The sequence below is a fragment of the Rhinoderma darwinii genome, chromosome 13 (genome assembly GCF_050947455.1).
Source record: "Rhinoderma darwinii isolate aRhiDar2 chromosome 13, aRhiDar2.hap1, whole genome shotgun sequence".
Lineage (NCBI taxonomy): Eukaryota > Metazoa > Chordata > Amphibia > Anura > Rhinodermatidae > Rhinoderma > Rhinoderma darwinii.
The window spans coordinates 21,749,475-21,766,690 of NC_134699.1; the positions used below are offsets into that span (position 1 = coordinate 21,749,475).

The following is a 17,216-nucleotide window of genomic DNA, read 5'->3' on the forward strand; positions in this document are numbered from 1 at the left end:
ATTTGTCAAAACGGTCTAACAGAAAAACTAGCCTTGTTGACCATAGCAACCAATCAGATCTCAGCTTTCATTTCTTAAAATGTTCTGGAAAAATGAAAGCTGCACTGTGATTGGTTGCTATGGGCAACAAGGCTGTTTTTTTTCTCTTAATTTGGATAAATCTGCCATGCAACTGAAAAGAAGTACAACATAAGTAGAAACAACTATTCAAGATTTTTTTGTGTGGAGCGTTGTCCAAAAGAGGAGTTCTCCTTTTAAGCATCACCAGTCTAGCCATATAGCCACAACACCCTTAGGGTATGTTCACACGCTAGACTAAAATCGGCTGTAAAATTCGGAGCGGTTTTCAAGGGAAAACAGCCTCTGATTTTAAGCCGTTTTTTACGCATCAGGCATTTCTTTGTGTTTTTTTTAACGGCCGTTTTTGGAGTTGTTTTTCAATCGAGCCAATGAAAAACGGCTCCAAAAATGGCTCAAGAAGTCACATGCACTTCTTTTTTACGCGCCGTTTTTAAAAATGGCTGCGTAAACAAAGCCCCATGGGAGCGGAACGCTGTTTTTCCCGGTGAAATCAATGGGCAGATTTCTGGAGGCGTTCAGCCTCTGTAACGTTGGCGTTTTTCGGGCCGTTTGTGGCCCGAAAAACAGCTGAAAACTAGCTGCGTGAACATACCCTTAGACTGAGCAACATCCCTAACCTAACAATCATCCTCGTAACTTCGCATGTACTCTAATGTGGCATCTGTAGACCCCAAATATCATGAGAGCAATTTCACTTTGTTGCAGTATGTTCTGCAGTGACAGGGGAGCTTGAGCTGGTACCAGCGCCAACGTGGAAACTTGGACTTTTTGACGTCGGATATTCAGTGCATTGGTCCTTTCAGATGTTGGTTTTTTAAGACCGTGCACAGTGACATATTGGTTAGGTCATAGCGATTCGCACTACCACCATGCAGCATTGACTCTATGGGTTGGCATGGGTTTGGCCAGTGCAACATCTGCATGGACCTTGTATGTCCTCCATGTATTTTTATGAGATTTCTCTGCATACTCCAGTTTCCTCCCACCCATTAAAATCATACTAATAGGTAAATTGGCTTCCTATGAAATTGCGGTAACATGGCATCCATGCACTCACTGTGTTAAGTACACCACACACTTATTCACAAGGCTTATACCTTCGTGTAAGACCCAAGACGCATGGACTATAGAACACGTATTGCTAGTTTCTATGAAACTTGTCACATACCTGTTTGTGACACCGAACATGAGTCAGAAAAACAAGACAATCACTATATTATTACATGTTTACTAATCTTGTGTGTGTCAATATTTCAGTTCTAGAAATTGCATCAATTGTACTATACAGAATAATACTAGGCATCACCAACACCACAAGCACCATAAGATCTATATATATATATATATATATATACATACACCGCTTCCCAGCCTTAACCCTTTACCTACCAGCTGCATCGCTCAGTCTAGGTGCAGTGAGTAACTGGTCCAGTACCCTGCCCAAGAGGGCCTCTGGAGTATCCGGGGCGAGAAGCGGTCCAGGGGGGGTAAGGGTCCATCCAACAGACCCTGGCGGTGGTGTCAGAGGCTCCGAAGGTGACAGTTCATCAGACGAGAAGGAGAGTGGTGAGCGTAGTCCATCAGGCAGCTCCAAGCAGTCATGAGAAGGTTGTGGAGCACCAGATGGGTCTTCTTCAACTTTTTCCCCACTAGAGGAATCTCCTGGGGTATCCCGCAGAAATGAGGGCAAAATTTTGGATACGCTCTGCCTACGGTGTAGATGTCTGGGACCTGATAGATGGGAGCTCTGCTTCTTTAAGAATTTCTCCAAAGGCTTCATGGTTTGAGGGTGCAAATGGATGGGAATGGAAAGATAGGGGGCAGAGCCCCCCCAAACAAATAAGGCACTAGTAGACAGAAGGCTTACCGGGCACCATGAAACAAAATATGAATATGCTTGAAACGCTACCAACAAAAATAGGGTCTTTTTAGCAATAAAATGAAGTAGCTTAAAAACAAGATTCTGGATGTAGGAAAAATGTCCACTCGGTTAACTCGATGCACATTTAAGGGATATCCTGGTGATAAAATGAAATACTATTATCCAAAAATAACTTGATTATTAAAATATATAAAAAAATAAGAGATGGATGGGAGGATGTAGAACAGAGACTTGAGATACCCTCCAAAAACAGAGCAAGGTCAGGACCCAGCAATGGTCAAAGGAAGGGCCCCATATGTATCGGTACAAGACATGTAAGGGCCAGTAATCTAAAGTGAGCGCAATGATATGAATGAATAACAAATAAAATGGGAATGTGATGCGGTGCAAGTGTCAGTCCCTGGAGGGTTGTAGGCAGGGGATTGCCCTCTCTCTCTTACCCACTGCCCATGTCTGCAGTCAGCAGGTGCCAGACGCTCTCCGCACTGTAAGATAGACAGCACCTGTCTCTGCTGCTGTCTCTGCACCGGTCTCCAGCTGTCTCAGCTTGCAGGGTCCATGCACAATGTTTTCTGTAGTCTCAGCAATGATGATGCCCAGTCCTTCACCTGGCAGCTCTTCTGCAGCCTTGTGCCCAGTGCCCCTCTCCTCTTCCTCAGACTGTCTCCCCTCTTTCCTTGCCCCCTCCTCCTTTGTTCCCCCCTCTGCTTTTCTTTGCTTCTTCCCTGTCTTCCCACAGGAGGGAGGGGGAGAGAAGTAGAGGGAGGGGGTGTTAGGGGGGGATGCTTAATTAAAAGCTGTGATCCTGACCGCACAGAAGCCTTGTGTGTGAGGAGGCATGTGCTGTGTTATGTGTAATATTCAATGTTAGATGTCCCCTCCCTCCTTATTCTATGTGTATTGAGTGGGCAATAGGGGGGCGTGTGCTGCACCCTAGCTTATGAGGAGGGTCTGCCTGTAATGGGGAGGAGGGTCCCACAATAATAAGAGGTCCCTGGATGTGTGTGAGGGGGAGGCAGGGACAGTCACTCTGTGCATGCGTGTGTCCCTCCCCTCCCTGCTGCCCTCATCTCTCCCCTCCCTTAATATTTACCTGTCTCTCTTCTTCTTCAACTTGCTCTTATGCACTTCACACACTGCACCCTATAGAGGCAGCTGTATCTCTAACCTCACACCTCATAAAAATGCACCACCTCCTGTATAGAAACAGAGGTACCCCCAAATACAATAAACCCAACCTCACACCTTATAAAAAATGCACCTTTTTCTCAATAAAACCCCCAAATGCACATCCGTGTTCTAGATCACATCAACTTTACACTACATGCATCGCACCCTAAATAAGGAGGTCCACTCAGCCTCACACCTCAAATTTCACATGCCTTCTCCTCTATAGAAAAAGGTTTTCACCCAACCTCACATACTTCACCCACCCCCTCAGTGGTCCCTGCATCCGTTCCCCAACACCTCTATAGACAGAGATACCTGTACCTCACACCTCATTCAATATATATTTCCTGTCACCTGTCTGTACCTGCACACCGCCATGTTACTATATAATTTTTCATTTCACTCTAATACCATCAAACTTTATACTGTTATTCTATGTAATTCCATTGACTACGGTATTATTCTACCTATAGCTTTACTCCAGGAGCCTAGTCCTTTAGCCTGATGCCCCCTCCTCCAGTTCTGCGTTACACTCTTCTATAGCACTGTGTCTTGTCAAATTGTTTACCCCAGGTCACCTCCATACATCGCTCTCCTGGTTTCCTTCTTCCCTGAAATGACAACCTCCCCTCCCCCTATCCTAAGTCCAGGTACGGGGTGTGAGTCACCCATGTTCTGCACGCCCAGCTGCCACCTCATGTTCTGTATACTGTGTGCATTTGGAAAGAAAGGAGGAGTTACAGGGGAGGTTATATGGAGTAATAGGAGGAGATCTAGGAAGATGTTATATGGAGTAATAGGAGGATATATAGGAGAGGTTATATGGAGTAATAGGAGGAGATATAGGGGAGGGTATATGGAGTAATAGGAGGAGATATAGGAGCGGTTATATGGAGTAATAGGAAGAGATATAGGGAGAGGTTATATGGAGTAATAGGAGGAGATATAGGAGAGGTTATATGGAGTAATAGGAGGAGATATAGGAGAGGTTATATGGAGTAATAGGAGGAGATATAGGAGAGGTTATATGGAGTAATAGGAGGAGATCTAGGAAGATGTTATATGGAGTAATAGGAGGATATATAGCAGAGGTTATATGGAGTAATAGGAGGAGATATAGGGGAGGGTATATGGAGTAATAGGAGGAGATATAGGAGCGGTTATATGGAGTAATAGGAAGAGATATAGGGAGAGGTTATATGGAGTAATAGGAGGAGATATAGGAGAGGTTATATGGAGTAATAGGAGGAGATATAGGAGAGGTTATATGGAGTAATAGGAGGAGATATAGGAGAGGTTATATGGAGTAATAGGAGGAGATATAGGAGAGGTTATATGGAGTAATAGCAGGAGATATAGCAGAGGTTATATGGAGTAATAGGAGGAGATATAGGAGAGGTTATATGGAGTAATAGGAGGAGATATAGGAGAGGTTATATGGAGTAATAGGAGATATAGGGAGAGGTTATATGGAGTAATAGGAGGAGATATAGGAGAGGTTATATGGAGTAATAGGAGGAGATATAGGAGAGGTTATATGGAGTAATAGGAGGAGATCTAGGAAGATGTTATATGGAGTAATAGGAGGATATATAGGAGAGGTTATATGGAGTAATAGGAGGAGATATAGGAGAGGTTATATGGAGTAATAGGAGGAGATATAGGAGGAGATATAGGAGAGGTTATATGGAGTAATAGGAGGAGATATAGGAGAGGTTATATGGAGTAATAGGAGGAGATATAGGAGAGGTTATATGGAGTAATAGGAGGAGATATAGGAGAGGTTATATGGAGTAATAGGAGGAGATATAGGGAGAGGTTATATGGAGTAATAGGAGGAGATATAGGAGAGGTTATATGGAGTAATAGGAGGAGATATAGGAGAGGTTATATGGAGTAATAGGAGGAGATCTAGGAAGATGTTATATGGAGTAATAGGAGGATATATAGGAGAGGTTATATGGAGTAATAGGAGGAGATATAGGGGAGGTTATATGGAGTAATAGGAGGAGATATAGGAGCGGTTATATGGAGTAATAGGAGGAGATATATGGAGAGGTTATATGGAGTAATAGGAGGAGATATACGGAGAGGTTATATGGAGTAATAGGAGGAGATATACGGAGAGGTTATATGAAGTAATAGTAGATATAGGGGAGGTTATATGGAGTAATACAAGAATATAGGGAGAGGTTATATGGAGTAATAGGAGGTGATATAGGGAGAGGTTATATGGAATGATAGGAGGAGATACAGGGAGAGGTTATATGAAGTAATAGGATATAGGGACAGGTTATATGGAGTAATAGGAGGAGCTCTCTGCAGCACTGAACCCTCACGGACTATAAGAAATACCTGTGTGCGCACAACGTGCATCCGGAAATCGAGAACTACTCTATTTCCAGGGTTTCCTTATGTCCTGTAAACAGATGCTTCAATAAGTCCTTACAGTCATAATAAATTCTGTGGCGCTATCCCATTTACTATTTACTTTTTTGGATGGGGGGGGGGGGGTCTGTCAGTGATACATAAAAAAAAATCTGCAGCATTCAACTGCCCAGGTTATGTCTCTCCTGGTGTAAAATAAAACGGCTACATTTCTTTGTTAAACATTCATTGTGTCAGCAGATCATGTTTCATCCTCTATGGACATCCATCCAAGAGAGTCTCTAGTCTGCAAAATAAGAGGGAATGGAGGAGTGTTCTTTGGCTGCGATTGACTTCCAGGGAGAACTAAGACAGGGTCAGTGACAAAATAAGTAGACCCATGAGAGATAATATGGCTAATAGGAGGAAAGGGTCAGGCAGCTACTTTCTATCTCCTAGGAGTAATAGGAGGAGATATAGGGAGGGGTTATATGGTGTAATAGGAGGAGATATTACACCATATAACCTCTACATATATCTCCTCCTATTACTCCATATAACATCTCCATATATCTCCTCCTATTACTCCATATAACCTCCCCTGTATCTCCTCCTATTACTCCATATAACCTGTCCCTATATCTCCTCCTATTACTCCATATAACCTCTACATATATCTCCTCCTATTACTCCATATAACCTCTACATATATCTCCTCCTATTACTCCATATAACCTGTCCCTATATCCCCTCCTATTACTCCATATAACCTCTCCTATATCTCCTCCTATTACTTCATATAACCTCTCCTATATCTCCTCCTATTACTCCATATAACCTCTCCCTATATCTCCTCCTATTACTTCATATAACCTCTCCCTGTATCTCCTCCTATCATTCCATATAACCTCTCCCTATATCTCCTCCTATTACTCCATATAACCTCCCCTATATCTCCTCCTATTACACCATATAACCCCTCCCTATATCTCCTCCTATTACTCCTAGGAGATAGAAAGTAGCTGCCTGACCCTTTCCTCCTATTAGCCATATTATCTCTCATGGGTCTACTTATTTTGTCACTGACCCTGTCTTAGTTCTCCCTGGAAGTCAATCGCAGCCAAAGAACACTCCTCCATTCCCTCTTATTTTGCAGACTAGAGACTCTCTTGGATGGATGTCCATAGAGGATGAAACATGATCTGCTGACACAATGAATGTTTAACAAAGAAATGTAGCCGTTTTATTTTACACCAGGAGAGACATAACCTGGGCAGTTGAATGCTGCAGATTTTTTTTTATGTATCACTGACAGACCCTCCCCCCCCCCCCCATCCAAAAAAGTAAATAGTAAATGGGATAGCGCCACAGAATTTATTATGACTGTAAGGACTTATTGAAGCATCTGTTTACAGGACATAAGGAAACCCTGGAAATAGAGTAGTTCTCGATTTCCGGATGCACGTTGTGCGCACACAGGTATTTCTTATAGTCCGTGAGGGTTCAGTGCTGCAGAGAGCAGTGCGCGCATTTCTACACATACATTCTGTATTATATTTGTATAGATACCATACAAGCTGAAACAAGCACTTTGGATCTTCAGCTAAGAGGAAATATAGGACGATTAACCCTTCCCTTGCCAGGTGAGCCACAGTATCCTTTGTAGACTTCTAGTCTGGCAAACACTGGCCCTGTGCATCTTGGGTAAACCCAGCCTACACCTACGCGCCCAGATCCTCTCCATACACAAACCATGTTTACCACTCCCTGCCTTTCCCGCCACTATAATAACTATTCACAGATAGGCCAACGCCCGCACAAGGAGAGGTTTGAACTCCAGGTAAACATGTTGTGTTGGAACAGCACATCGGGATATGCAGGCCTCAACCTGCTCCAGCTGCTTAACTTACACCTTGTACTCCTCAAGATGAAGACGGGCATAAAGCGCCTCTTATCTCCTCCTTTATTCGGCTACACTTGTGAATGGCAGACCACTGTCTTCTATAAAGTTTCCTTGGAATGCGATATATTCAGAGAGCAAATTTTGTACCCGTGTGAGCAAAGACCATGAAAAATCTTTTTGCAATTAAAGCTTGAAAGAAAAATTGGGCATGTTGCATGTTAACCGGTCCGATCTTTTGTTCTCCTCAAAATAAGTGTCACATGCTATGCGTGGCAGCCGCTTATCCCCTTCTGTATTGAAATAACTTGTTCATTTGACTATTCTGAGATCAGTGTTTATAGAGGTTTTCTGTTTGCCAAATAGTTCTCTTATGTCTTTGGACACATTGGGTGAAGTGTTTGACCACGGTTAAGGCAATGGGAAAAAATTTTGTTTTTTGGGAATGTAAGGAGTCATAAGGGCTGTAGGATGTATATAGTCTCTTATATGCATTGTGGGTCTCTGATTTTATACACAGATATTTTTTCCACATGAAATCCATGTAGCGACTGCAGGTGGACAATTTTATATATGTGTGTGTGTATATATATATATATATATATATATATATATATATATATATATATATATATATATATACATATAATATATTTCCTGATTGTCCTTGGCAGCACAATACATATGGGTTTTAGTCCCCTAGGTACAATTAAGCAAAGACATGTTAATTAGCAATAAGCATTAAGAAATTAAGGACTTCCCCTATAAGTATGTACTGGTAACCGGGCCCCAGCGTATTTTTTCTTTCTCTCAAGGATCAGTTCAGAGACAGTTCACTATCCTACCACTGAGGAAAAGATTTATTTCGGGCTGTATACAGGGCTGCGTCTCTGTCCCTCAGTCACGAAGGTGTACCAAGATGGCAGACATCTTCTTGGTACACGGTGACGGGGCACCTTACCTTATCCTGGTAACGGTAGCAGGGGAGGAGGACCCCCTGTTTGAGCATCCTTTGTTCGTCTAGGTCCGAGGTGGATTTCCGGACCGACGCCCCCCCCCCCAGCTCTCCCGGTACCTGGAAGTGCTGCTCGGCGTTACAGAGGCACGGATGGGGGCGGAAGTGATGTCAACTTGGCCCCGCCCCCTGAATGTGACGCGCTGATGCAGCGGGCTCATGATGCCGGCGTCTCGTTGGAAAGATTGCGCGCTCGGCCTCTGGACAGCCCTCTGCTTGCTAAGATGTCTGCCAGAAGAGAAGGTAGGAAAAGGAACCACAAATCCAGGCACAGACTTTGCAGGGAATGCCTCCAGCCTCCGCCTGATGATAATGTGTCAGATCTATGTGTATCGTGCGCCACCCCAGTCGCCTCCCCTCCCAGGGAGGATTCTAGGGGATTTATGCAATGGTTCATACAACAGTTATCTGCAGTTTTTGAAGATGTTAAATCATCACACCATACTAAAAGGGCCAGAAGCTCTTCCTCTCCACCTCCTCAATACCAGGAGGATTCCTCCTCAGCAGGAGGTTTAGATTCAGAGCTGGTCTCTGACTCCCTTCAGAAATCTCCCCCCAGACCACTTTGTCCTCAACAGGCATCACAATCAGATAGTCCATCAGCTTCTACAGGTCTATCTTCAGATAGCAGCCCTGGAAGATGTCCCAGTCTCAGAAAAAGGGCAAGGAGTTTACTCCAGAGTGTTCCCGGTGCCCAAATCAGACGGCAGTTGGAGACTGGTAATAGACCTGACCTTCCTCAATCAATATCTGGTGAGGAGAACCTTCAAGATGGAGACTATGCGGTCGGTGATGAACCTTCTGGAAAGGAACGATGTTCTGGCAACAATCGACCTTACGGACGCATACTTGCATGTCGCTATTCTGGCCTTGCACAAAAAGTTCCTCCGACTGGTGGTCCAGACGCAGGGCGGAATACAACACTTCCAGTTTACCTGCCTACCCTTCGGGATTTCGTTGGCACCCCGTGTGTTCACGAAAATTGTTGTGGTCCTAACAGCAGCGCTGAGGCTGAAAGGGATATGTGTGGTCCCTTACTTGGACGACTGGCTAATAAAAGCGCCATCAAAATCCCTTCTCCAAGAGCAGCTCCAAACCACATTGGAGTTTCTTCACCTTCACGAGGTCCTGGTGAACTTCAGAAAGTCACAGCTCTCACCATCACAGAATCTGAAATTCTTAGGATTCATGGTGAATTCCCGGTCGATGACAGTCAAGTTGTCTCCAGAGAGGATTACTGCAATTTGGGGTTCAATAGAACGCCTTATTTGCCATCCGGATATATTGGTTCAAGGAGCCATGAACATCCTCGGTCTAATGACCTCATCCATAGATGTGGTCCCCTGGGACAAAGCCCACATGAGATGATTACAGCTCGACATCCTCAGTTCCTGGGACAAAAATTTCAGAAATCTGGATGCTCTCTTCAAAGTCTCCAATTTCACCCTTCAAGACCTCAACTGGTGGTTAATCCCGGACACTCTCCGGTCCGGCAAATCCCTTGTTCCCCCACCACAGAAACTCCTCACAATGGATGCCTCCTTCTGGGGCTGGGGTGCCCATGTAGATCACCTATGGGTTCAGAACAGATGGAGTCAGAAAGAGGTGTCACTATCCTCCAACATGAAGGAACTCAAAGCAGTGAGATTGTCGCTAATGTCCTTTCAATCTCATCTGGGAAATACCCAGATCCTGGTCCAGTCGGTCAAACCTAGCAACTGTTTTCTATATATATATATGTATATATATATATATATATATAAACAAGCAAGGAGGAACGAGGAGTTCCTCAATGTCGGCCGAATGCAGACGACTTGAGTTGGGCAGAACAACATTCTTTAGGAATTTCAGCAGTTCACATCAAGGGCTCCTTGAACCACACTGCAGATTTCCTCAGACGCAATATCCTCCATCCGGTGGAGTGGAGTCTCAACCGTCAGGTTTTCAACAGCTTAGCTGCCACATGGGGAATGCCAGACTTTGATGTGATGGCATCGGACGAGAACAACAAAGTCCTCGGCTTCTGTTCTCTATACCACATCCGCCATGCAGTAGCATTGGATGGCCTTTGTCAGTTGGAGAGAAAAAATAATATACATCATTCCTCCCCTAACCTTAATACCCAGAGTATTGAGAAAAGTTCGGGATGAAAAAGTGGAAGCCATTGCAATCCTGCCATTTTGGCCCCGCAGACCCTGGTTCTCCCTAGCGTGTTCTCTCGGAAGGCAGGTTCCTGAAACTACCGGTTTCACCGGACCTTCTGTCCCAGAAAGGGGTGTATCACCTGAATCTTCGCAGTCTACATTTCACGGCCTGGAGACTGACCGGGAGAATCTGACAGAAATGGGGCTCTCATCTGAAGTCATTAACACTTTGCTGTCAGCCAGACGTCCCTCAATGGTCAAAGTTTGGACCCTGTTTACCTCCGGGTGCCCTAAGAATTCAGCAAACACAGTTTCTCTGAATACTATCCTGCAATTTCTTCAGGAGGGCTTCAATAAAGTGTTGAAGCTAAATACCCTTAAAGAGGCTCTGTCACCAGATTTTGCAACCCCTATCTCCTATTGCAGCAGATCGGCGCTGCAATGTAGATAAGAGTAACGTTGTTTTTTTTTTTTAAAAACGAGCATTTTTGGCCAAGTTATGACCATTTTTATATTTATGTAAATGAGGCTTTCTAAAGTACAACTGGGCGTGTTTAAAGTAAAAGTACAACTGGGCGTGTATTATGTGCGTACATCGGGGCGTTTTTACTTCTTTTACTAGCTGGGCGTTGTGTATAGAAGTGTCATCCACTTCTCTTCACAACGCCCAGCTTCTGGCAGTGCAGACACAGCGTGTTCTCGAGAGATCACGCTGTGACGTCACTCACTTCCTGCCCCATGTCCTGCCCAGCTAGTAAAAGAAGTAAACACGCCCATATGTAACACACATAATACACGCCCAGTTGTACTTTTACTTTAAACACGCCCAGTTGTACTTTAGAAAGCCTCATTTACATAAATATAAAAATGGTCATAACTTGGCCAAAAATGCTCGTTTTTAAAAAAAAAAAAGTCGTTATCTACATTGCAGCGCCGATCTGCTGCAATAGGAGATAGGGGTTGCAAAATCTGGTGACAAAGCCTCTTTAAGGTGCAGTTCACGGCAATCAATGCCCAATTGAAAAATTGTTTCTCCAACCAACAGTTGGTGGAGACCTTCTTCAAGGCTTTAAGAAACCTTAGCCAGTCTCTCAGGTACCCTCTCCTTCCTGGGACCTTTCAATAGTGGTGTCGGCTCTAACAAAGCCACCGTTTCAACCCATGCAAGAGTCGTCCATCAGATTTCTCTCCTTCAAGGCCTTCTTCCTGGTGGCAATCACGTTGGCCAGGCACATAAGCTGGGAGATTGTATTCTACTATGTACCATGCCTGGGTTCTTGCCTAAAGTTCCTTCCTTTAGGAATATAAATCAAGAGATATTATTGCCAGTTCTTTTCCCTCATCCTGAAGGTGAAGATCAGCAAAATTGGCATACATGACGTGAGAAGAGCAGTTCTCACCTATATTCAAAGGACAAAGGCTTTTAGGAACGCAGAAAATCTGTTCATTCCACATGCTGGTCCTAATAACGGGCAAAAAACATGTAAAGCCACGCTAGCCAGGTGGATTAGGTCAACTATTGAAAAATGCTATCATCTCAGTGACCTTCAATCTCCTCTGCAGATCAGGGCACATTCCACACGCTCTACAGCTACCTCATGGACAAAAATCGGGCATATTCCTCTGGATCAAATCTGCAGGGCTGCTACGTGGACATCCACGTCAACCTTTGTCAAGCACTACAGGCTCCACTCACTGGCATCAGAGGGTTCTCTATTTGGCAAAAGACTGCTTGAAATGGCGTCTGCTATCCCGCCCATATAGCTATTGCTTGGCAAGTCCCATATGTGTTGTGCTGCCAAGGACAATCAGGAAAATGAAAATGTACTCACCGAAATTTTTATTTCCTGGAGTCCGTAGGCAGCACAAGCTTCCCCCCCCTGGCAGGACTTAAGACTATTGCTTCGTAAAAATGCACTGGGGCCCGGTTACCGGTACATACTTATAGGGGAAGTCCTTAATTGCTTATTGCTAATTAACCTGTCTCTGCTTAATTGTACCTAGGGGACCAAAACCCATATGTGTTGTGCTGCCTACGGACTCCAGGAAATTAAAAATGTTGGCGAGTACATTTTCGTGTTATATATATATATATATATATATATATATAAATAATTGTGCATTAGTGTGATTGGTGTATCTTCCTAAATACATTTTATTAAAAATTATTTTTACTTTGAGATACAGCTGCTTTGTATCCTGTATACAAAGCAGGTGTATCGTTCGCGAAGACCTGAATCTGTCAGGTCCGCGGGACTGACATTTTCAGTGTCAGCGGGTCCTGTGTGTCTCTGATCTACCTGTATTCGATCAATCTAAGTTATGAACTTAGATGTGATCGGTAAGGGCTTGTCCACACGTAACGGAATTGCTGCGTATTTTCTGTCCGGAATTGCAGATGGAAAATACGCTGCAGAATACAGTAGCAGCATAATGGGGGAGAATTAACAAATCTCATCCACACGCTGTGTAAAATTTCCAACCAGAAATTGACCTGCGTTGCGTATTTTTCGTACCGCAGCATGTCAGTTCCTGCTGCGGAAAGTGGAATGAATTGCTGCGTTTTTCAGAGGAGATATCACCATCTCCCAACATTGAGCAAAAACGCAGCAAAATACGCACCATTTTCTGCAGTAAAAAAATGCAGGAAATGGTGCGGTGTTTCCGCAGCGCAAATCCTGCTAGTTTCTGCGGAATTGCTTCAGAATTTTTTTGCAGTATTTCCGTTGCGTGTGGACATGCACTAATGGCTCGATCATGTGTCAGAGACACGCAGGACCAGGAATGTATACGTATTAAGGGTTAAATGACAAATGTATATTAGGACATTTCTCATCAGGTAATTTTCTAATATTTAAGTTAAAGCAGCCCCAAAAGTGGAATCCTGTAGTTCTTCCTGTTCTTTGCTCAGTGGCTTCTATATCTAGGTACTATTAGGATATGTGCACACGTAGTGTTTTCAGGCGTATTTTGGGGCGTCTCCAAACATCTGCCCATTGATTTCAATGGGAAATAAGACTCTCTGTTCCGACAGGGCATTTTTTTACGCCTCGTTTTCCAAAAACGGCATGTAAAAAGACGCCTGCATGTCACTTCTTGAGACGTTCTTGGAGCCGTTTTGCATTGAACCTATTGAAAAAAACATTTCAAAAACGGCCATGAAAAACACGAGGTTTGCTTAAAAAACGTCTGAGAATCAGAAGCAGTTTTCCCTTGAAAACAGCTCCTTATTTTCAGACGTTTTTTTTGCTAAGCATGTGCACATGGTGGTAGCAGTGCTCCCATACATTGCATCACATAGATCAGTAGGAACAGCCTAACAAATGGCGCCCTCTAGTGTTGCGCAAAAGGCACAAACAACAGAGCATCTAGGTCAGTCCTAAAAAAAATCATTTTACATATTAATAGGCAAATGTAACCGTATAATCACGGGCATTACTATAGCCGTAGCAGCTGCCATGGGGCCCAGAGGTTGAGCTTTTTGTAGTAGATAATAAGTTGGTGGCTTTCTGCTATCTAGCACTACTACTTGGGCTCTCTGATATATTTGGCTCTATTATCCATACCTTTAATGATTGCTACTTTTATATGGCTGTTTCTATTTCCTGTTATTGGGTGGTAGGAGCCCTTTGAATTCTAGTTACGCCCCTGACTATGTACCATTCTTCGTTATAGTCACATCCTGACTTGCAGTTTATACTGTCTGAAAACACATGGACTTTTCCTTTTAATTATTTTCCTTCTTGTGGCTTTGTGACACATGGAATATGAACAACAGATGGATCCGTTTCTTTGGGTGGGGAAGGTTTCTTCGATTTTTAAATAAGTTGCTTTTCTGTTTGGAGTGTTTAGAAACAGTGGCCGAATCCTGGAAACCTGAAGCTGTCCCTGTATATGGAGTGATGATCAGAACCATGTATCATTAAAGCACCAAGAGTGTGTGTATATATGTATATGTATATATATATATATATATATATATATATATATATATATATATATATATATATATATAGCATGCATATACCATGGAAGCTTGTAGCGGCACAGAGTCCCTGTAGTTCCGTATTCCTGACGTTTAGGCGCTCCATGTGCCGATGTATGTTCTCTGTGTGAAGCAGATTATATTATAAATATTACATTTATATGTGACTGTTTCCAAAACTAAAATCATTAAAGGGCATGCGACATATAGAAGTCCATAGTGGTGGGGGTCCCCTGCCAGAGCAGAGATCTAATATAAAATTTTCCCTGCCCCGCCGATAGCAGCTGTTTACCAGGGTATCCGCTCTAGTGGCCAGTATGAGAACTGCAGTATTTTAAGTTATTTTTTTGGATAATCACATTAAAAAAAACACCATCGAATACGTAAAAAATTGATTAAATTAATATGTAATTTTCTGATGTTACACTCCCTTCCCGGCGGTCTATACACATTAGTTGGATTAGTGTCAGGAACTGTGCAGCACAAGCCAAACTTCTTTATTTTATTTGATGTCAGAACAGTACACTCTCATATTGTCCTTATTAAGTTATACTTTTCTTCTGCCAGGTTCAGAAGTACCAGTTACCATGGCAATGCAGAGAAAACTAGCATTTGGGAGAGTGGGTGAGTGCGTAGGTGGCAGACTTCCCGGAAGCCAGTATTACGATTAGTCCAGCAGCTGCGGATGGTGAGTGACATAAAGCACTCTGGGACATTATGGCAGCAGCCAACCATTCACGTTGTACCTTTAATACACCTGTCATGTATCTGAAAATGGGGGAAATCATTAACCCCTGAAGAAAAATACGCTTTTATGACTTAACCTATGGTTTTATTTTTAAAAAGGTGGGACCTCAACCCGCGCTGTCCATGTACATCACTCCTGTGGCTGTAGGTATGTGTCGCTTGTTACGTGGCTACGTCATGCAACGGCTCCAGTGCTTTACGTGTACAATGCTCACTTAGGACATCGCATTACTCACGACCATATTTTTTTTACATACAGTTGCAGAGTTTGTGGAGAGGGACAGAGGAGTATATACGTACAAAAAATTCATATTCCTAAAGAAACCCCTTTTAAAGGCCTCCTTCACTCACAGAATTTTCTGGCAATTTAAAATGAATCAAAAAACACTCTCGTTCTTAAAATGGAAAGTGTTTTAAAGCATTTTTAATGGCGGCTTTTTATTTAGTGTTATCTTGTACTTGCGCTTTTGAAGTCCTATAGAGAAGCCTATGGGAAAAATGCCAGGAAAAAACGCTATACCCAGAACATGCTGCATTTGGAAAAAGACACCACTGACCACAAAATTGCTTTAAAAAAAACTCGCCACAAACCAAAACGCAGTCCTTTGTAGTGCATTTGATATTTCACTATAGACTTTAACGTACGATCTGGCCGCAGGAAAACCACCATGAAAATGCAGCAAAACACTGTGTGTGAATCCAGCCTAAATGGAACGTTTCATGTATTTCATTTTAGTTAATTGGTATCAATGAATGGAAGACCTAATTCACACGAGCGTATTTCACGTCCATGTTACACGCGTGAAAATAACGCACGTCACACGGACCTATGCAAGTCAATGGGGCCATTCAGAGTCAGTGTTTTTTGCGCAGCGTGTGTCCGTTGCGTGAAACTCCCTGCATGTCCTATACTTGTGCATTTTTTGCACATCACGCACCCATTGAAGTCTATGGGTGCGTGAAAATCACGGATAGCACACGGACGCACATCCATGTGCTGTGCGTGATTCACAAAACAGTTGCTAAAGGAATGATTTTGAAAAAGAAAAACACCTCCTTCAGTTTATTTTGCGGATGTGAAACGCGTGACATACTGACATACGCGCGTAAAAAACGCACACGTACCATACTCGAATGTCACACGGAACTGCAATGCAGGAAAAACGCTGCGTTTTTTTTTACACGCGCAAAATGGACACATTTGTGTGAATAAGGCCTAAAAGGGAGAAATAGTGGAAATGTATTCAGGAAACTTCACCCAAAAAGTGGAGTACATGGCCTGCAGCAAATTTATTATGAAAAATTTCTAGAAAGTGCGGCTGAGAGTTGTGAAATGCTCCAAATTTAATCAGGGTGCGTTCACACTCTATTGTGATTTTCCAAATAAGGCAGCAAAGCGCTGCAATAAAACTGCGACATGAGGGCTCATTCAGACATATTTTTTTTCTTTTTAAGAGCGAGGCCCCCTGTTATGCTATTGGTTACAGGAAAGCTGTGGAAACGTAACACGTACCTCTAGTTATGTATATCGAGATGGCAAAAAAAAAAAAAAGGTAGACAGGAGAGCAGGTAACCATACGAAGATAGAAACCTTTCCTGGAAAGCCTCTATTATTGCGGTTTCATATGCATCAGTACCGCCTGATCTGCCCACTATGCTACCACTTAGAAATGAGAGCGGAGACGTGGCGGCAAACATAACTGGAGGTACAGGAATTACCCTTAACTTGTTTGCCCTATTACTGGGACAATCCGGCTCATGTTGGTTGCTGAATATACAGTCTCCAAATATATTAACGTAAGTCACCTCTAGCCAACCAAATGTGAACCTGCATTTACCGAATACAACACAAACATATTTCTTGTAATCACATTTTACAACTTTTGTATTTTTGCTTCTTTTGGGAAATGCAACGTTTATACGCG

The 17,216-nt window shown here is 43.1% G+C and overlaps 1 protein-coding gene and 1 long non-coding RNA gene across 4 annotated transcripts in view; one reads left to right on the forward strand and one right to left on the reverse strand.

Annotated features, from left to right (window-relative positions):
- The window catches only part of RAPGEFL1 (Rap guanine nucleotide exchange factor like 1), a 44,751-nt gene extending 41,711 nt beyond the window's left edge, over positions 1–3,040 (reverse strand). Inside the window, exons 1-2 of one of the 2 annotated variants that reach the window (XM_075846370.1) lie at positions 2,404–3,040; positions 1,471–2,099 (exon numbers count right to left, since the gene is read on the reverse strand). In XM_075846370.1, the coding sequence (XP_075702485.1) occupies positions 1,471–1,861 (391 nt within the window). In that variant the 5' untranslated portion in view covers positions 1,862–2,099; positions 2,404–3,040. Of the gene's footprint in view, positions 1–1,470 lie in introns of both variants that reach the window. The other variant, XM_075846369.1, reaches the window with a different exon arrangement.
- The window catches only part of LOC142666360 (uncharacterized), an 89,169-nt gene that overhangs the window by 53,996 nt on the left and 17,957 nt on the right, over positions 1–17,216 (forward strand). For both annotated transcript variants that reach the window (XR_012851669.1, XR_012851668.1), the window contains exons 5-6: positions 15,112–15,232; positions 15,391–15,439. This is a non-coding gene — a long non-coding RNA (uncharacterized LOC142666360). The remainder of the gene's footprint in view (positions 1–15,111; positions 15,233–15,390; positions 15,440–17,216) is intronic.